This window comes from Grus americana, chromosome 4 (assembly GCF_028858705.1).
Source record: "Grus americana isolate bGruAme1 chromosome 4, bGruAme1.mat, whole genome shotgun sequence".
Taxonomy (NCBI): Eukaryota; Metazoa; Chordata; class Aves; order Gruiformes; family Gruidae; genus Grus; species Grus americana.
In genome coordinates this window covers 20559916-20580852 of record NC_072855.1, presented here as the reverse complement: position 1 = coordinate 20580852, position 20937 = coordinate 20559916, and the positions used below count along the sequence as shown (strand labels likewise).

General features: G+C 40.8%; 1 protein-coding gene across 8 annotated transcripts in view; it reads right to left on the bottom strand.

Annotated features, from left to right (window-relative positions):
• The window catches only part of RBPJ (recombination signal binding protein for immunoglobulin kappa J region), a 160649-nt gene that overhangs the window by 50871 nt on the left and 88841 nt on the right, over window positions 1-20937 (bottom strand). For 2 of the 8 annotated variants that reach the window (XM_054823978.1, XM_054823987.1), the window contains exon 1: window positions 11764-11862. The exons of 1 other annotated variant lie outside the window; for it this stretch is intronic. In XM_054823978.1, coding sequence (XP_054679953.1) covers window positions 11764-11783 — 20 coding nt within the window. In that variant the 5' untranslated portion in view covers window positions 11784-11862. Of the gene's footprint in view, window positions 1-2999; window positions 3179-3225; window positions 3341-11763; window positions 11863-20937 lie in introns of those variants that run through there. 5 more of the 8 variants (XM_054823986.1, XM_054823983.1, XM_054823981.1 and 2 more) reach the window with 4 other exon arrangements.

Sequence of the window (20937 nt, the reverse complement as noted above, 5' to 3'; positions counted from 1 at the left end):
TGAAGAGGACTGAAACATGTCAAGAGAGAGGAGAGTAGTGAAATGAAATGACAAAAGTCATCCAAAATAAAGCGATCCTCCGCTATGCCTTCTTTCTACCCCTCCCAAAACACGTTTCCTGCCTTCACAATATTAACACTTAGGATCTTTCTTTGGCTTTCCCCAAATAACTTAATTTTCCTCCTCTCTCTGTATCAATGCTTTGTCTTTTGTTATACAAGATATCTGGCGTTCTTGCATTCTTTAGATTCTATTTTCTCTCCAATCCTCACCAGTTCTATAAATTAAGGCAAAAGGCACTTCAGCTGGGAGACAGCAGTGTAACAGTGCTCGTTAGAGACACCCTCTCTCACAATTGAAGACACTGATATGGACAAGCTCCAAGTTCCAAAAAGCAAGGAATAGAATCTGGACTTGACTTAAAACATGCAGTTGTTAGATTATCACATTGGCTGAATAGTAACAGTGACTTCCCCATTCAGTAGATAATAGTGGTTGATACTCCGAGCACACCACAAGTCTTACAGGGTTAGTAACAACAAAAATTGGGGGGAAAAAAAAAAAGGAACATGACAGATCCAGAGTAAGGAGCAACTCTATTGGGAAGTACTGCTCTGAACAAAGGTAACTGAACACAGACTGCCCAGGAACAAGAAGAGGGCTTATACAGAACTTCACAGAAAAAAAGGGGAGAGAAAGTATTCTGGTGTACTACTCCATTTAAAAAAAAAAAAAGAAAGAAGAGATGTAGAAGCAAAACTAATTGAGGGCTGGTCACAAATTTTAGCAGAGAACAAGACTGAAAGCAACTAAGTAAAATAAAAAAAACCCAACATTATTTCAATATGCTGTATGTATAACAAGAGGAAGCAGAATTTACCGGATCTAAATGGGAATCAGAGGAAAGGAATGTCAAGCAGTGGCTATACACATTTTTCAACTGATGTCAAAACAAAAAGGAGAAAATATTAGTCAGGAAAGCAATTGGGACACTGGTAGAATAGTATCTGCCATCTTAAAAAAGTAGTATCATTATTGAAGGAAATTGCCTAAAATCAGGACATTAAGTAGGAGAATACTGAATACAACAGAGAAAGTATCAAAACTGCCACCACTAAAATCTACGTTAAGGAAGTACCTTAAACAACAATATCCACAATTTGAATCCTATGCACCAGAATCACAGAGGAAAACTTCCAGTAAGTGAAGAAGTCTCTTATCTCTACAGATGTAATACTTATCACTGCCTAATAACTTCTGGCAAGCATGAGTCTGTTGCTTTTTGGGTTTTTTAAGAACTGTTCTAACCAAAAAAGATAAACTTTAAAATTCGAACTGACGCAATACAACTTTCATGACTATGCAAACTGACAAGTCTAACCAGTCTACTGCTGACTTTAAGTGCCATACAGAAATAAAGTGAAACAGCTAAGAGTCAGTTCAGTATTTCTGATTGCTTACGAAGTATTGAACAATATTTAAAAAAAAAAATTAAGATTTTGTCCAGAAAAAATATCTGGATGAAACACTGGAAAACCACTGGATGTGTCCAGAGAGTTCTTTCTTATATTTTTTATTTCCATATGGAAATTCAACCTCGATTCAGGGAAACACACACAAGGACTGGCTTCAAACCTTGCCTTGACAGGTATCTTAAGCTTATCTTCTGAGGTCACCTTTTATTTACTGCAGTCTCAAAAGCTACACGTAGATGCAGCAGCAAGCTGAAAAGAAGAACAATTATCCTTACAGCTCAAGGGATCCAAGAAAAAGAGTTGTCCTATACTTTGTAGTAGCCTTTAACACTTGCAAATGACTGCAAGAGCCTGGTCCGCTTCTCCTTTGCTACCATTTGAAGTATGATTTATCACTTCAGCAAGCTAATTGTGAGTAAAATTTATCAATAAGACCTTTTTTTAAACATTGTTTCATAACGACTCCTTTGTTTTGCCTGTTAACTATTGTGAAATACAGGTATTTTGCCCACTGCAAATAAAAATGCAGAAAGTTCTGACGTTTGTTGTAGTGTAGTTCTAGCGTTTGTTTTAACACAGTTCTTAGTATTTTGAGAGTGCTGCTATCTAAAGGTAAGCACTGCAAACAAATCTTATTTACTGTATTATCAAAACTGAACAGGAACCTCGTCAATGTCTGTATCATTAATTAAAATAAATACTAGAATAAGGTTTTATGCCCTAACTTTCCTGTTTCTATTGACCTTTATGGCAAAAAATTACTTCAGATCTACAGAACTCCCTATTTTCTACCTCTACCTAATATATTCTTCTATCACGCTTGCAGCCAAACTAAGAGGAACATTCACCCTCCGTAATCAGCAGCAAAACCATTAATATTGGAAGCCATTCTTGTAAATTTAGTACTTATATGAAGATCTCTCAAACTTCTACATGATTAGGATTCAAAGTTAGTATCATCTGTGCTGACTGAAAGAGTTTGTCACAATGCATCAAGCGTGCTACAAGCCTCTTCCAAAGAGGAAGCCTGATCTTGACTATTTTGATTAACTGCTCTGCATAGCTTATTAATGAGAGATTTGTAATGCACATGTAAACAAAACAAACCCAAAACACCACCAACCATGTAATACTAAAAATAAATAAATAATTGGAATACAAGAAGAAAAGAAAAAAACAAACCAAAAACAAAACGCCAGGACTCAGTGCTGGCAAAGAAATGCTGAACAGCAGAAGAAAAAAATTTGGCCAGAAAAATATTTGGACAGAAAAGACACATCCAAAATAGTTTTGCTATATCCCCCTCACTTCTGGAAGATATTACATTACTAAGAATTCTACTAGTCATCACTGTATATCTACTACAAAACTAAGAGAGCGTGAAAAGAAACACACACATGCAGAACAACACTGATCTTTCAATAAAGCTTTTACTTTTCTGAATTCTTACGCTCACTACTGAAGCCAGAGCTGGCTGGCTGATTTGGAAAGTGGTAAAATATTTTGAATTTTAAAAATAAATACCTATACAGAATAATTTCTTCAGTAGTATAAAGACATGGCTACAGCACACTGCAGTGTCACTTCATTTTTCTTCATGCTGCATTTATCCATCCACTGGTCATGCCCTAACCACTGCTTTTATGTCTCAATTATGTAAGAGCAGCATCTCTCTAGTGTCTGTTCTAATATCTCTCAATATTACCGAAACACATTAATTATTAATTCAGTCACTCTTAGTCTTCCTTACCATATATTTCTGTTACGCTTATTAAAAACCTAAGAAAGTCTGATATCTTCCGACCATCTTTCTCAGTCGCAGTAGGGAGAGAAGACATGATGCCACCTGTCAAAACCCAGAAAACTGCCCATAACCACACAGAGCAATAAGAAACAAATCAGGAGACAGTAATTCTCTTTCCACCTCTCCATGGACTCTGTGTTTGACCTTGGCAAGTCACTGTTTTTTTGTGCTTGTTTTTTCATGTTCAGGACATGAAGGGCTTTTACGCAGATGGCTGGGGAACAACAACAAAATAACTGAGTAAGTTTAATTATTATTTATTCTATTATGCCAGGCCTTAGAACTCTTCTGCAATGGCATAAATTCAGAGCAAGTGCAAGCACCTCTGATTCTCTAGACCTTCATTTTGAAGTTCCATTTACATAAGAGCACTGGTGAAAGCACTAACCCATTACCAGAGACCCCCACACGCTCTATCAAAAACTGATAAAAGCTTAGTTTTACAAATTCTGCTGAGCAAACAAGTTTAGCCTTATTTCCTACACTGGCAGTTCCTAACCCACAGCTTGCAAAAGAAACACTGCCTGCAACATCCTCTGCCACTGCTCCCAGACAAAATTAAATTATAGAATTAAAATACGAGCTGCCAGGAAAAGAAAAGTAGGATATTTCCTAGAGAGTATTTTTTACTGTGCCATTTATATGGTCTGGCAAAAATTAGGGACCAGTATTTTACACAATTCAATTCCCTCTCTCAGGCTTAGAGAATTCTGAATTTCATGGCTGCCTGATCAAGTTTCATTCTGATATCAAGCTTCCTGGTAATCTCCCAAAGCACCACACACTGGAAATACGCCACCAAAAACCAAAATGCAGATGAAATGTTCTACAGACTAAGAAATGTTATCAAGAAAAGCAGTAGAAAGACTTTTTTCTGGCACATACAGAAAAATGTCTATATTTGTCCATACTCACAAAGGGAAAATTATGAATGCTCGTTCTGCCACTCAAATAACAATAAATAATTAGATTAACAAGCAAAAGACTTACTAGGACCCACTGAAATATATACCCTTGAATCACATCTACCAAAAGCAGAAAAATTAAATGAAGTAACAGGTGTAAACTGACAAAGCAGTCAAAAATGACCACTTGCCAATACAGCTTGTTGCCTATTACAACAAGTGTTCTGGATTTTGAATATACTGATTAAATGGCACTTCATACAAGTTAGACATGCAGTTACAATGAAAAGGAGATAGTTCTTGCTCCTGAATAAAAAACTAATGAGGAAATGTTATATCTTAACACAACCACCTTAATGTCTTCATGCTTTCCAAGTGAAGCAATGAAAACAACTTTAAATAATTACAGAAATATATACTTCAACAAGAACGTTTTCAAGACTTATCTACATAAAAAGACATGTTCAAAAAAGAGCCTCGCAAACTTACTGAAGAAACATGCTGTTGACTGAAATGTTCAAATTGGTTTAGAAAGAATAAATCATGCCCCAGCAGCATGTCATTCATCGAACAATCTGATTAATCAAAATAGTAAAACATTATAATGGTTATAACTTACGGTAAAATTTTATAGATCGGTCAAGCTTTTAAAAAATTACCAAAAAAAAATTAAATGGAACACAAAAAGAGTGTTTGTCCTTGTAAAGTTATAGCCTGTGTCTTATTGTAAGGATATAAAACTATGACCTTAATCAAGAGATGTCTCACTGTACATATTGAGACACCCCTACCTTCTTTCCTTTCTTGGTAAAGAAGTTTACCACTGCAAATATGTAATTTATGCTTTTACAAGCAAAAGAGCATGAAGTTACATGGCCATATATCACTATCTGGCTAACTAAACTCCAGTTGAAAAGCATGAAGTATTTTTCAGAAAAATAAATTATTTTAAATACTCTACACAGGCTCTGAAAAGTGGCCTATGATGTCACAGAAACAGGCAATGAAAGAGAGTTTCTTTAGGTTGTAAAGGGTACTTAACATTTTTTTTAAAAAAGGTAGCAACCACAAAATACACACACACACACGCGTGAATTATGAGTAAAGAGCACCACAACATAAGCAGAACCCCAGGAAATGAGATAATGTCAAACTCTAAGTTTAGCGCTTACTTTTCCAAGGCTCAGTAAGAATATAATGATATGGAAATTGCTACTTTCTATTAATAAATTTCTCTTCAAAGAAATTTATCAGCTGTTTCCTTCTCTGAGTTTTTACATTGGAAAGAGATAACTGTAATTCTGTATTATTTCCTTGCCTCATATAATCTTAATTATTAATTATTGTAATTACATTCAAGACAAGTATGAGAAGTGTACAATATTAGAACATTATAAGCATTTCAACATAAAAATAATGAAAGTTCAGTAAAATAAAGAATAAAATTTTACACATAGAATTATAAACTTGCCTTGAAATACTATAGACTTAAAAGGCATATCCAGTTTTGTCAATAGAATTAAGACTTCATCTGACAATACAGTTAGTGACATTTACCTTTTTCCCTTCTTCACCTAAATACGCAGGAAAAAATATGCAACTGTTTAAAAGCAGGCAGACACTACAATTGCTCCATTTTTTAAAATACTGCAATAATGTAAATAAAAAAAGTCCACTTAAAAGTACAACTTCCCTGTGAGATGCTCTTGGGAGGCAGTGATTCAGCATATTACAGTACCATATAGGTCAGTTAATAATGTGCTTGCAATTAACATCCAAAGAATTTAGGATGGCAAATATTACAAACATAGAAAAGAATGTCCTGAAACTTTAAAACTCTGCTGACATGATTTGTTCTCCAAATGTGAAACTAATACTTTGCATAAACTACATTCTTCATTCTCAAAAAAGATTTAAATGTATTGCATAAGATAGAATACTTGTTTGTATTAAATATGTATTTTACAAATCTAAAATTACAGTTTCTTTGTTCAATTTTATCAAAAAAACCCCAAACCCATAGCGTAGAACAGGTATGTATTGCACCTTAACTGTACTCTTCACCAAAAATTAGTTACTAACTATAAAACCTTTTTTCAAAATCTCTGCCCATGAAAGCACCATAGGTCTTTTAGGAAGACTTTGTAAGTAGCTATAGGCTACTTACATATTCTTTTTCACATTATTTTTAAATATAGAAAGTGCTTCAGTTCAAAATGATGAAAAATAACCCTAGAATGAATTATTACTGCAAAGTAGAAATTAGGAAGTCAGACGAAAGAAACTCTCTCATTCACAAACCCACAATCATTTATGCAATTCACAGTACGGAATAGCATATTTAAGAGAGAGTTATCTCTGCAAAGTGATATCAGCAAAGGATATTGCCTTTTAACTAGCAGTAAAAAACGCACATATATTATGCCTAATAAAACAGTCTACAGATTGCTTCTGGAGAAATCAAGCTATAAAAATATTATTTTCAAAGTTTCTTTGTGCTCTATATCAACCAGAATAAGTTAGAAATTACTAAGGGCTACTTAATATAATGAATAAACAATGAAAGCAAGTAAAATCCAAATCACGAGCTTAACTTCATAAAATTGCTCCTACCGGAACTACAAAAGGTTAAAAGAATATTTGCAAGCATCTCAGAAGACTCCTTCAATATAGCGCTCACAAAGATTTCCCAATAGCCAGACTTAAGACACTGACATGCTCCTTGATAATGATTTAAATGTTAGTCACACAAAACCATCTACTCATTTGATTGTAAACGAGTTTTTCCCAACCTTTAACACTCATCATGTGCATACACACAATACAAAATAGCCATAGTTATGCTATTACTCAAATCTTAATAAGCACTATGTTTAAACTTCCAGTGAGAGTAAAAACTGTAGCCTGAAGATCCCATCCTTGAATTCTAACTCCTATAGTCTATGTAATCCTGTTTCCAGTCCCTGAGCTCCACTGAAACCATTCTTACTAACATCTCTTGCAGTCTAACCCTATAATGAAGCTCAGAATCAATATGTAATTCTTATCTTCCTAGACCTGTCAATCACCCAAGACTACCAGCAATGCTTCTTTTCTGGAAATTTTCTCCCTGGTTTCCTTGGCATTGTTGCTCTCTTGATTCATCTCTTATTTTGATTGTTCTTTCAGTGGAACCTCCTCATTCACCACTCAGTCTTGCATCCCTTTCCATTCTCCATCACTTTATCCAGGGCCAGGATTGAAATTCAACTATTAACTCCCTCCCATTCCTCGTAAACATACTTTCTACTTCCTATCTCCTGTGTTTGTCCAAGCTAACACCTCAGCTTGCGTGTCTCTCTGTACAGATGCCTCACTGTCAGCTCAGTCTCAGCACAGACAAAACACAGGTCTTACTCTTTCTATCATTGCTTCAGTCTCCTTTCCACCACTGCAAGTCATTAACTTTCAGGACTTTTAACAAAGTGTCAGCCCTCAAACCATGGTTCTCTATAGGTCCTAGAAATAACCTGGTTTTGAGATCTTGGCAATGCACACCACATCACTAACATATGCCTTTAATAGCTTAAATTTTATCCTTTTACCACGGCACTTAACATCTGAACTACTGAAGCATCCTCCTTCATCTTTCAAAATCCAGAGTTGACCCTGTTCTATTTATTCTGAACACTCCTCTCTAGATAGCTGTTTTAGCCTAAGGTCAGATCACATAAGTCTTCCCCCACACACATCCCCCTTGAGCAGCATCTGCTTCACTCTACTTCAAGACCCTTACTGGTCCATGTCCTCATCCTAAAATTACTAATCGGGATGTAGATGAGGTTAAAGTTTCGATAAACTGTTGTATTTTCATCTCTGAACTTCTCTTCTGTCGCTCTTGTGGTTTGGTGATCTGCACAAAGCAGTACCTTCTTCTTTCAAAAACCTCCTACAAGTTTTTCCATAGTTCTCATTAAAAACAAACAAACAAACCGACCAGATGGCTGGCACTTCTAGACCACTACGCTAAAATTCACTGCATTGATGCCAAACATTCTCCTGTTGTCATCACAGATCTCATGTGTCTTCCCTTACCCTTAAATCATTAAGTATTCTGGGTCAGGAAACCCCTCTTAACCACAGAACTTTGGAATGACTAATTCAGACACATAACTTAAATAGTCTGATACTTAGAAAAGTATTACTAAAACAATTTTGTACTTTACAGTGCCTATGGAAAACATCATACCAGTGATAAGCCCACTCAGTTATTTTTGTCTTTTTCAAGGTTTCTCAACCTGTTTGAAAAATAATCCAAATACTATCTTGTATACTGCTATTACAGAGGTTTTCACTGCTAAGTGAAAAGTACTCAAACCAATGCCTAGCGTTTATAATTTTCCTCTACCCTTTCTAAATTTTGTTCACTTGTTCGCTGGTATAGGAATTTTTGCAAGGCTTTTTTGCAATGGCTTCTTGCATTAGTTTCTAGTATTTTAAAGATCAGGTTGTCCCAGAGAAGATACCATCCCATATTTTATGTTATTTAAAAATGACACAAAATTAAGTTCTTGGGATTAGAAATTCTGTCTGTCATACAGTTGTATTAGGCCTAGCACAGCAATTTTCAAACTAATTGAGGCCTACAGGTATTTTCACAGTATCAGTAATTATTTAAAACAAAGTGTTTTGCACTCAGAATGTGCTTCTCTAATTAAATAACATTTTCATTAATTTTGTCATCTTAAAATGATGAGTTTCCCTAAACCATTCACAACAAAACAAAAAATACTCCACAAAACCCCAAAATACTATCCTATTATCCCAGCCATAAATTAGCCACTTCATTTAAAATAACAGTTCAAATAGTTAATAACTCATTTTCAGTTGTTTCATGTTTCCGTGCACTTTCTCATTATATCTAGTTCTGCCACTGTGAAATTTAGGTTCAGTCATACTGTACATACAAGCAATTTTGATCAAAACGTTCCTTGCGATGCAAGTAGCATGAGTGTGTGCCATATGCAGCAAACAAGAAACTGATAACATACTCTGCACCCCAAATTACTGCAGTAAATCCCTAGTATTCCATTCCAACACAGCATAAACCTATATAGTATAATTTAGGCTTAGGCATTCAGTTTTCACAGAAAAAAACTCTGTGTTTTTACTTTCAGCTTACACTGACTGCAGAAAAGCCATATGCTTTACCTCAAAGTTTGAGCACCCATAAGAATTGCAAGCTGCCCGTGACAATACAATGCGGTATTTGGGTACTACATTCTTCAGTTACAGCTTTTTAATTTCAAGTACTTTTTTCCTGTGCAAGTCAGCTTTTACAGAACAGTCTGGAAAGAAAACTGCTTTTACTGACTATTTTGAAAAAAAAAAAAATCAGCTACTGGAATATCATCAACTTTTAATCCTAATACACACATACAACTCGGCATCAGAGCTGTTCTCCAAAAACAGTTCATATATAATTAAAAAAAAATCAGTCTCCTTCATGAAATCTAACTCTAACATTAACCAAAGTTAACAAACTTCATTCTACCAATGCTAAAAATATTTAGCAATAAGAAAGCAAGACTAATTTTTTAGAGAACTATCTGACTTACAAGCTTTGAACAATAAATGTAGCATTAAAATCATAAATAACACACAATTTTTTTCACTCGTTAAAATGCTGTTTTTCCTAATGTTCAAATTACTTGATTATTTATTAAAAAAACCAACAACCTGCAGTTGTTATTGTCAACATTTTAACAGATCTCTGAAAAGGATAAAAGTAATGTCACAAACATGAGAACACTTCTGACAAACCTGTAATAATCAATAAACAAAAAGAAATGGAGCACAAATATTCAAATGAGTAAACTAACAGAAACACGGAAAAAATAATCACTAACTAGAGTGCAGACTAATACTTATAGCAAACTTTAAAAGCATTTGTTCCCTTCTTCCAACTCTAACCTCTAAAATAGTACACTCCAGGAACCATAACAAACAAGACCAGTTTCCCTAAAGAACATTTAATTGGGAAAATGTGCATGAACCGCAAGATGCCTTTATCAGGCGAGAAATCAAGCAAAAGCTTCGATTTAGTTTTCAAAAAACAAGAGTGAGGAATTGGAAATACTACTGCAGCCAAACAAAACAACAAAATACCATAATGCTACCTTCTCCATGAGAACAAAAGCATCAACCACCAACTCCACCCCACCCCCAAGCAGGCTGTTGCTCTCTAACCACAGAGCCAATGCTGTAGACAATGTAATCCCACAGGGAAGACAGAAGGTCACATACACACTGTGAAATCATAAAATAAGGTCCACATTTTACAAAGACAGAGTAGTACTTTCACCAGTCGTGATTTCATTTGGAACAAACAGGTGGAGTACAAAAACTGCCTGTTCTTTTCTTGACCGTCCCTTCCCTCAACACCTAGAGGGAGGTCACACATGGTCATTATAGTCCAAAATTAAGGACGCGGCACTTAGAATAAGCAGCAGAATTCAAGATGTGGAGAGGATGGCAATATGCAATGTAACACTGCAGGTGAGATTGCGTACTGTATACCAGCAGTGGATCTGTTATTATTCATCAGCTGTAGGTGGCTAAGAGGGTGTCACTTATTACAGTGACACACGCTGCAGCTGGCTAGCCATGATTAAGTATTACCCAGTGTGGTTGAAAGGGATGGCAACTATCATTCATTATGATCCAGCGTGGCTTAGTGGGGTGGGGAGGGTGCTACCCTTCACTGCAATGCAATATTCGCAGGAAGGCAGCTAAGAAAACTCTCAACAAAGCCCCAGGAATGGTGCACAGGAAGGAGAGAAAGGGAACCGCAGTCCCCCCAGCCTGAGAGAGCGGGTGTCCTGCTAGCAGGAGCAGAAAGCCTCGACCGCACTCGCCGCGACCGAGAGCGCTCCACCGCAACGCGCGGCAGTCACAGAGCCGCTCCGCGGCCCGGGGCCTCCAGCCGGCCCCCGCCGTGCGAGGGGGGCTGAGGCAGAGCAGGCACACCGCGCTCAACTTCTCCTAACCACACGAGCAAAAGCCTTTGTCCGAGCGCTACCGGTCTGTGGCCGAGGGAGCGCGGGGGTCCCTCTCCTGCGGCAGGATGAGCCGGGACGACAGAGAAGGAGGAACGGCCTGTGCCAGCCCCGGGTTCCCTCCCCGCCGGGCTCCGCTGCTCTCTAGGAAGCCCTCAGAGAGGGATTCCCTCCGGAGCAGCGGGGATGAGCACTGACCCTGCACGGAGTCCCGACCGGTGTGCCCGTGCCGGAGAGAAGGGGAGCAAAGGAAGCGCCCAGCACTGCCGGGACCTCCGCACCGAGGGCCCGCCGGAGAGCCCGGCCGCTCGCGGCCCGTCACCCGGGGCGCGGGGGGCCTCCTCCCGTGTGCCCACCCGGGGGGGATCCCAGCCCCCCGGGGTTTGCGTCTCGGGGCCTGCCGCCGGGCCGTCCGGAGGGCAGCCCTCGTTTCCCCAGAGCGGTGGCAGAGGCGCCGACGGGCGGGAGCCGAGCAGCCGGCGCCCCGGCACCCCCAGAAACAGACGGCTCCCGGCGCGGCGCTGCGAACCCCCCGCACTTACCCTGTCACAACAGGCGCCATCTTCCACAAACTCTCGCCAAAACTCCTACTCTCGCGAGAGCGCCCCCCTCCCCAGGCCCGGAGCGCGCTTGCGCGGGCCCGTGAGACACGCGCGGGGCGGGGGGGGGGGGGCGGCACGCACCGCCCACTCAGCGCCTGGGCTCTCCCCTCAGACACAACAGCCGAGGCGTGGGAACCGCGCCGCTCTCGCGAGAGCTGGGCGCCGCCGGCCGGCGGGCAGAGCGGAGCGCTGGGGCGGCTCTCGCGAGAGCAGAGCAAGTCGCGGGGGGGGGAACCGAGGGATTCCCCCTGCCCGCTCGCGCGTCTCGCTTCTGCGCTTTCCCCCTCCGCCGCCGGGGAGGGACGGACCGGCGCGGGGAGCGGCGGCAGGGACGGGAGAAACCATTCGGGGCAAGGAGGGAGGGGAGAGGGGACCGCCCGCGCGCAGGGACGGGGCGCTCGCGCGACCGGCCGCTGAGGGGAACTCGTGGCCGCCGCCGCGTCCCCGCCCCCCTCCCCCCCGCGCGGGAAGCGCGTGTGGGGCCGCCCGCCTCGTGCGGTCGTGGGCCCGGCACATGCGCGGCCTGGCGGGCTCCGCGCTGTCCCGTGCGCCTCGAGCGCCTGGCGCTCCGCCGCGGTGTGGGGGGCCTGTTCGTCGTGGGACGTCAGCAGGCACGCGGGGCCGTCAGTCGGCGGTCGGGGGGGCTGCGGTGTAGTGGGAAGTTGGTTGGGTTTTTTCCCCCAGTATAAAACGAATATTCTCTCGGGACTTCGGACCGGAGCGTTTGTGGAAGGTTTGTCAGTAAGTGACATGCCCAAATCACTTCAGTCGTACAAAAACGCGAGTTGGTAACTGTTGAGTTGCCTGGGTTTCCTAGCTGAGCTGTGAAGAAAATGAAACCCCACCGACTGTCGTTGCTTTTGATAGCTCCGTCAGGCAGCACAGTCCAAACGCCTTTTCATTTATTGAGTCTAAAAATTAATTCTTACAGAGCTCAGAAACTAGTGGGAAAGGGGGAAGAAATTATTTTCCAAATAGTGAATAAAAGCTAACGGTAGGAGGCTGGGGTCTAGAGACACAGCTATTAAAAAGATCTATTAGATTTCCTACATAGAAATGTTACGTCACTTTTTTGAAAAATCAGTTTAAAATGAAAAGCCTGTTTGCATAATTTTGTCATCATCGGCATCCAAAATACGTAAGACATCTGTTCAGCGAACAAAAATCGTTGAGTCTGCTAAGACCAACCAATAAAGCAAACCTTGTGGTGACTTGCTGAAGGTAGGCACGGGAGCAGAAGGTATCTGCAAAACAAAATTAACCTGGATGTGCTCCAGCTTTTTGACAGAAAAAGATGACCCCAATTTTACATTCATTTAACAACATTACCATTTCAAGGTGAGGGTCCAGTCATCCATTAGAAGACCATGTTTGAAAATTAATCCTTTTACATCAAGGATTCTGTCGTGTCCATTCCATCCCTCTATGTCTTTACTATAACCTGTCAATCTAACTTCAAGCACGAATGTAACATTGAGTGAAGGTCCACTGAGATTCCAAGACCCACATAATTTTTATTACTGCACCTCCGTACCTCTGCTGTCTCCCACATTAGGGAAAAAGATAACATTTCACTAATCCCGTGACTATGATCTTGGGTTTCTGTCCCATGTATGCTCTCCGCTGCTAATACTAATTCAATGAATAATGTCTCAGATGAGTAAAATCATGTTTTAAGAGATTGCTTGGCAACAAAGTTTGCCGTAATTCTACTCACTGTACAAACAGCTATTGTTTGCTATCATTAAGGGACTTTCCCCATCGTGATTTCCCCCTCCTCATTAGGTATGAAAGGACTTTGATTGGCTCCTCATAGGCACAGTTCTCGGCAAAAGCACAATGCATACTGGAAATCCTCTGTATTGTTTGCAAAGAGCAACTCATAATCCCTTTGGAAATCTCTTCCTAAAAACATCTTTTTTTTTTCTCTCTCTTTTTTTTTTTTTTTCCTCCCTAAAGAATGATCTCAGCTCATGCTAGCTCTGTTCCATTAAGAATGGTTTCTGGATATTTGCCATGGCCTGTCTCTAGATGGTCATTTTCTGGGGCCCCTCTTTTAGTGTGTTTTGAATCAAACTGGAAAATCTAAAAATATAGCACACAATAATCTGCAGTGTCTAGACTCTTAATATTTTACAAAGAAGGCATTTTAGTTAATAACCAGATTAATTGGATACTGGAGCAGGTATATTATTTTGCAGAATTACTAATTACAGAAACTATTGTAATCCTTTCCATCACTGACAGAGGTACATTATAAAACAAATAGCCATTGAATGTTTTTTTTCCTTTTGATTATAAACAATCTGTAGTTCAAAAGGCCAGGAGTACTATTCAAATAAAAAACAATAGCCTGAAATTATGTGAGCAGCCAGTGGAAGGAAAGATAATAAAACCACAAAGGGTTTTTTAATATTGTTCATGCATTAAATTTTCTTCTTGCTGCTGAAAGTTTGTATTTCACATAGTAGAGTGTGAGCAATTCCTGTGGACTTTATTGGAAACTGAAAGCATCTAGTACCTGGGGGAACTAGGCCCCGCTTTCTGGTCTGTAATGAATGTAAATGTTTCCAGAGCTGAGGCAGAAAACCAAATTTAAATACAAGGTTTGCACCATTTAAAATTTAGTGTTTGCTATGCAAAATTGGTAGTTTGACTTTCTGATTTAAGCCCTGCCGAGGATGGCAGAAGGGTTCTGAGTCAGCCTGTCGCTTCAGAGCCGATTTGGAGAAGCACGGCTTGGAGGCGCCGTTGAAGGACGCGATTTCAGCAAGTGTTGGGCTTCTCTCTTCTTCCAAGGAGACGCTTTGCCGGGTGGTTCCAGCTGGGTGCTCAAATCATTAGCCACCTTCGAAAATGGAAGGCTGTTAAAGAAGGAAATCCAGTTTACTCTCACTTGTAAACTGGGGGACAGTTCCACCTCCTGCTTCTTTGGGTTGACTGAGATGTGCAGATGCGGACAGAGCCATGTCCGTGCGTCTGTGCTAAGTGGATGCCAGCAGCTTCATTTGGGAATTCATACGGTTCCCCCATCCTCTCAGGATCTTACTTCGGAAAGAGGAGAAAAGACAGGGAGCCTGGCAAGAGCCCACAGCATCATGAGGGATCAAGCCCTCCACGTGGGCGGGGAGGAGGTCTTTTGGCCCGGAGTTTTGTCTGACCGATAGTACTGAAGGAGGTGCCGGCCAGCGGAGCACGAGCAGCCCAGCTCTGGAGCAGAAGGGCAGACGGGAGCAGGGAGCGCTGGGTGCAAGATGTGATAACTGGGCTGAAGATTTCAACAGCTTGTTCAACCAGTCCGGACCAAACTTTCTCCAGCTCAGCCTTGGCTCTGGGCTTCCTTTAAGCTCATTCCTTTGGGCACAGCACTAGCTAACATGCTGTCTGGCTTCTCATTTGGCAACAGCCTCACTGGCTTGGAGAAAGATGAGAAGACAACAGACTTGCACCCGTTTGTGTAGGAGCACTCCGTCTCTTACGTGCTTAGCACAAGCACATAAGATACATGCAGGGGGACAAGAGTCCCCTTCTCATTTGAGTCTGTCTTATAAAAAATAACTCTGAGTGTGTCTTGTAAAATCCTAGCTATTTGTAATACCCAGTGACCTTAAAAAGCGTGGTAGGTAGTAGAACCACAGTTATCTGAATCTTCATTATAAGCAGCAGCTTTATCTTGAGATGTTGCAGTTTGTATCTGGTGGTGTAAATCACACATTCTAGTAGTAGGTACCGTGATACAACCCTGCTGGAATTTTATAAGCACAGGATGTACAATGTGGTTTAACCGCGTGTCTAGGAAAGAAAATAAACAGGCAGTTGCCCACAGAGCATATCTTACATCTGAACTTGGGTGTATATGCCAACAAAAGTTATCGCTTCAGCTGCTGGCTGGACAGCTTGATGTCAGAAGTGCCTCTGCTGTTTGAAATGAAAGCTATTGTTCAACACAGCTCAGAGGATTTGCAACGTTGTCTTGAGGGATGATAGGAAGGAAGGATAGGCTAGTTAGCAATCTGCAGGAGGAGCGCTGTTAAGTAGTTTTTGCTTGTGCCTCATAACCTCAGAGAGGACAGCAGCACAAAGAAAAATCTGAATCTGCATCTTAATGCCAGTTAAGGCATAAGTATGCCTTGGTGTGGTCGTTCCCAAGAGCTACAGTCGGGCTTGGGCCTCGCTCTGGTATTGCCTTGCAAACAAGTACAGTCCCTTCACAGAGCCATCTTATAATGTAAAGGCAAGATGCAAGAAGTGGGTATAGCAAACAATAGGAAGGAAGAGGGGGAGGGAAGATGAGGTTAACAGTAATAACATCATGTGGTTATATAGGTTAACAGTGTGAACATCTTGATGACTGTCTTCTGTAACCTCTTATTTTAAAATACTTTTCTAGAACGCACTGTTAAGACACTTTGAATTGTATTAAATTTTGCTCTTTTTCTGCCCCAGAAAAGTATCTTCACCTATTTGCCATTAGGTGCAGGGTTTTCTTCTGTTTGTATGTAAACTATTCTGCATCTCTTCTTAGTTTTACTGTACTGATCAGCCCATCTCTGAACGTCTCTTACGCAGCACTCTTCTCCACACCTGCACATGAGGAGTGCCTGTCCTCTTCTGCTGTGGTGGCTGGTGCCATCAGCCTCCCCATCCTCAGGGTGCCCTTGCAAGTACCACCAGACTTCAGTGAAACTTGTAGCCAGGTGGGTGTCGGTCTCTTTTCCCAAGTAACAAGTGACAGGATGAGAGAAAACGGCCTCAAGTTGTGCCAGGGGAGGTTTAGATTGGATACTAGGAAAAATTTCTTCACCAAAAGAGTTGTCAAGCACTGGAATAGGCTGCCCAGGGCAGTGGTTGAGTCACCATCCCTGGAGGTATTTAGAAGACATGTAGATGTGATGCTTAGGGACATGGTTTGGTGGTGGACTTGGTAGTGCTAGGTTAATGGTTAGACTCGATGATCTTAAGGGTCTTTTCCAACCTAAACAATTCTATGAATCAGCTGGAGAGTAACATGTCCCAGAGGCTGGCAGAGCTTGCCCACCACCCACCAGGGACCTTCAGCCTCTGCACCCCGGCGTTCACAACCACAAACATGGACAGAGCAGAGGTTCACCAGGCCCCACCTTGGTGCTGACAGGAGTGTGGCTCCCACGCCGCCCTGACCTCATGCCATGGTTAGTGTCTACCCACCAAACCAGTTCTAAGATTAAACCACAGTACACAGGATTACGAAGTCATTACTGACAAGGAGTACAGCAGGATAAACTGTGTCAAAATCTCCTTCACACTTCCAAAACATGCTAGAGACGATACAGCTCCTTTTTAGTCTGCCTCTCCCTGTAGGGCTGACTTTGAGCAGAGTACGCCAAAGGAAATTAGTTGCATCCCACTGAAATCAAGAGGACAGGAAAGATTGAACTAGTCAGTTAGGCTGTGAATTATCACAAATAATTAACAAAGTGAAAGAAGGATTTAAAGATAATGATATGGCTCCACATGTTTTATTGATTTTATTCATATATAAATACAAATTGAATTTGCAATGGTACAGTTTTGAACCAATGTGAAAACAGATGTCTTTGTGCAGAAAAACTATTTAACCAGAGCTGCTGTTGCAGTTCTGTTGTTTTCATGATGTATATTAGTTTACCAGAGACATGCTCACACCCAAGCCTCTAATTTGGTGACTGAGTTAGAGCCAATTTTTTCAGCTAGTCTGCTCTCCCATTCATGAAGCTCTTTGAGAAAATGTATGCTGACATGCTTCACCTTTACCTGCAAGTAAAATGTGTTTTTGGAAAAGCCTCCAAAGAATGAAAACTCATTTGATTTGACAAAACACGAGAGAAACCCACACTCTTGATTATACACATTTTTCTGCTGGATATAGCGCTTAAGGGAATTTCAGACTAAGTGTAACAAGGTACGAAAAAAGAGCTTAGCAGCCTCCTCTAAAAGAAAACCACAAACTGCACATAACCCCTTGATAAAACTACCACTAAAAACCTATTTGATATTATAAACCAGCCCATTTTTCTATGTACTAGGAAAGTCTAGGTCCCAGTCATAACCACACACTATGTCGAATGGGAGGGCATACAGACAGAAATCCTTACCTTGTAATTCTACATAGAAATACGTGCACACAGGAATTTTCCTAACTATGGGTCGAGAGAGGAGTGAGGAAATCAATTGCTTCACAAAAAGTATAAAGCTAGGTACCACTTAAACACTATTTGGAGAATTTAGTGACGGTTAAGCCTCGTGCTGGTCCTGTATGAAGTTAATTTTGTGTGTTTAGTGGCTTACAGAGGCTGTCCATGGCCTCAGACTATGAAGATAATACTTGGTTTGGGGCTGTTTCTTTATTTAAAACATTGAGGAAGTTACACATGCCTGAAACAGAAGATTTTTTTAAAGTAGTCTAAAGGCATGGTCAAAGAACACGTAATCCTAAAAAATAATTGTCTTGTAATACTGCCATGTTGATTTCTATTTGAATTATTTCTTTTGTCAAGAACATTTGCACAAATTCTAGTTGTTGTGGACTTAGTCTAACTTTCATACCTCTTTCATTTTGAACCTCTGCTGTTATGTAGCCCATTTTCCATAATCCTTATCCTGAAAAAAGAAAGACTATTTCTGGCAGTAATTAATGAAAATAAATTCCATACAAATTGCCTGAGAATATTTCATTGCTCAGATCCAGGGTGGCTGACACTTGTGAATAAAATAACCTTTCAAATTTTTTCCTTTTAGGGGATTACATGTGACCTTTTAATGCTAAAGTTCATTAGTGCTTGGATATCATATTGATGAGCTTTGTATAAATGAATGGATGAACAGATAAGTCATAACTAAGGTAATGAGCTTATAGCTGTTATGGAGGTAACTGACCACATGTCATGGATTCTAATTAATTGAACAATTTCTGTATAATTTTATGTATTATCAGTCTCAGTTCAGAATTCACTCTCTTTTCTTGAATCTTAACAAGTGGTGGTTCATTTGTAATGCTCCAGGCAGCTATATCTTTTTTCTAGAAATCCAGATATCCAGCCATTCTTATTACTCATGGCTTCATTATCAGTTTGTTTTTCTGCTCATTACTGGCACTGACCTTGCCAAGAGCTAAGCACATGCATAATTTTACTCATGCGATTAGACTCATTAAAGCTAATGGGATTAGTCAAGAAAGTAAAGCTACTTCTGTTTAAGTGTTTGTGGTTTGAGGTAGTGCAACTAGAAACAAGATCAGGAAAGTCTGGAAGTAATTCAGACCGAACTATAATTTTCATTAAAAGGCATATAAAGAGAAATTCAAACATTTTTCCCTTGACCCAACCCTGATGGGTGATGTGGTTTCGTGCTGGAGGAGAACAGGGATTTTCTATTGTTGTTTTTCCTTCAGAAGATAGGGGCTTGTCAAAACTGAAGCTGGTCTCAGCAAACTTTACGAGGTCATTTCTCAAGTCTAGGATGAAATTTCTAAATGAAAGATAATAAGAAATAGGCATCTCAGCCCATGGCCCAGCGGCAGAAGCTGACTGTAACCTGATGGCAATGTCACGATGCTGCAACCTGGGAGACTACGAGTTCCCCTAGGAATATTTCATTAACATGGGGAGTTTGAGAGGGGCAATCCCAGGATAGGTTTCACCTAGACAGAAAGAAGGAGATTGCTCTGAATTAAACAATGCAAAGGTGCCCGCTGTCTCAGAGGAATGGCCTGACAGTTTGGATCTGAGCTTATAGTTTGAGGGTCTTTTGTGCAAAATCCTCAAGAGGTGTTTATGCTGGTATAGAGTGGGGAAAAAGTCTAAAGAAGTTTTGTGGAAAAAGAAATGCATTTTCTTGCCAGTACTCCTGCCCTGCCTTTGTTCCTCATTTTGAGCGCTGCAAGTCAGCCTTTCTTTGACCTGCCTGCTGAAAGCCTCGCAGAAGCATTATAGCAGCCAGAAATAAAATGTTTAGAGCGCAGCTGGTTTTCAGCCCCTTTCTTTGATAGCTGTCTCAGCTAGGGCTGGGAGAGGAGGGGCAGGGAGCAGTTGTTCTGTACGTCCCAAGGAAGTTCCTTTCGGGACATCAGGATAATTTTATGGCCTTTGATAACACAGGCCAAACATACAGTGGATGATTATTAACTCCAACACGATATTATTTGTCATTTTTGACCTCTGATGAGATGCCCCATATACAATGAATTATGAAAAATCTGGCCTCTCACTTACAAAACTAAATACCAACTGTTCTGCTATCATTCTGAAGCAATAAATCTCCCATGGCCTTGGAAAAAAAAATCACTTGCAGACTTTCACCCATTTTATACCTTCCTTTCAAAACAAACACTTATTTTGGTCGCTGATAAATACAAATTACAATGAAAACTTATTAAAGCTACAGTAGAGGCCCTTTGTAGTTTTAAAGTTAAAATATTCGGTTAATACTGCCTCCCGTGCCCTGGCTTTTTCTGGGTAGAGGTTAAAAAAACAACAAATCCACCACTACCAACTCTAATACTGGGGGTGCTGGATATCTTTAACTATTACTCACTTTTTTCTAGGAAAGCAACTGATCTATACCCCAATGCACACAATTTTGTTAACGTTAGAAAGAGCCATGTGTTGTTCGTACAGTGTTTAATCTCGATGAAGTCTGAGCGCCCAAGGTTTTCTGATTGATGGCAGAGGAGGAAGACTGGAGTGACAGTTAGGGTTTCACCAGTTTGTACTGTATATACAGCTGTTGCTGCGCAGGGGAGGGAAACGCAGGGTCTGGCTGTCTGTTCCAAACAAAAAGAAATGGCACATGCTATTACTTCCAGATCATTGCAGTCCCTGCACCACCATCTGCTGGGGGTCAGAGCAGTTGTCCGGGTCGGCGTCAGTCATGCACAAACTCAATGCCTTCCACCGAGCTGCGCCCAGCAGTACATATTTACAAGAACAATAAAGCAAACCTGCTCCCTGGACACAGGCACCACAATGCTCCATCACATTGGGAACAAAGGCGCACAACAAAAGTTGATATGCATTACAAAGGAGGTTCTCGGGGATCACAGCTTTGTGATTTTGGGCCTTAACACAAATTGAAGGGAAGAAAAACTGTCACCAATAA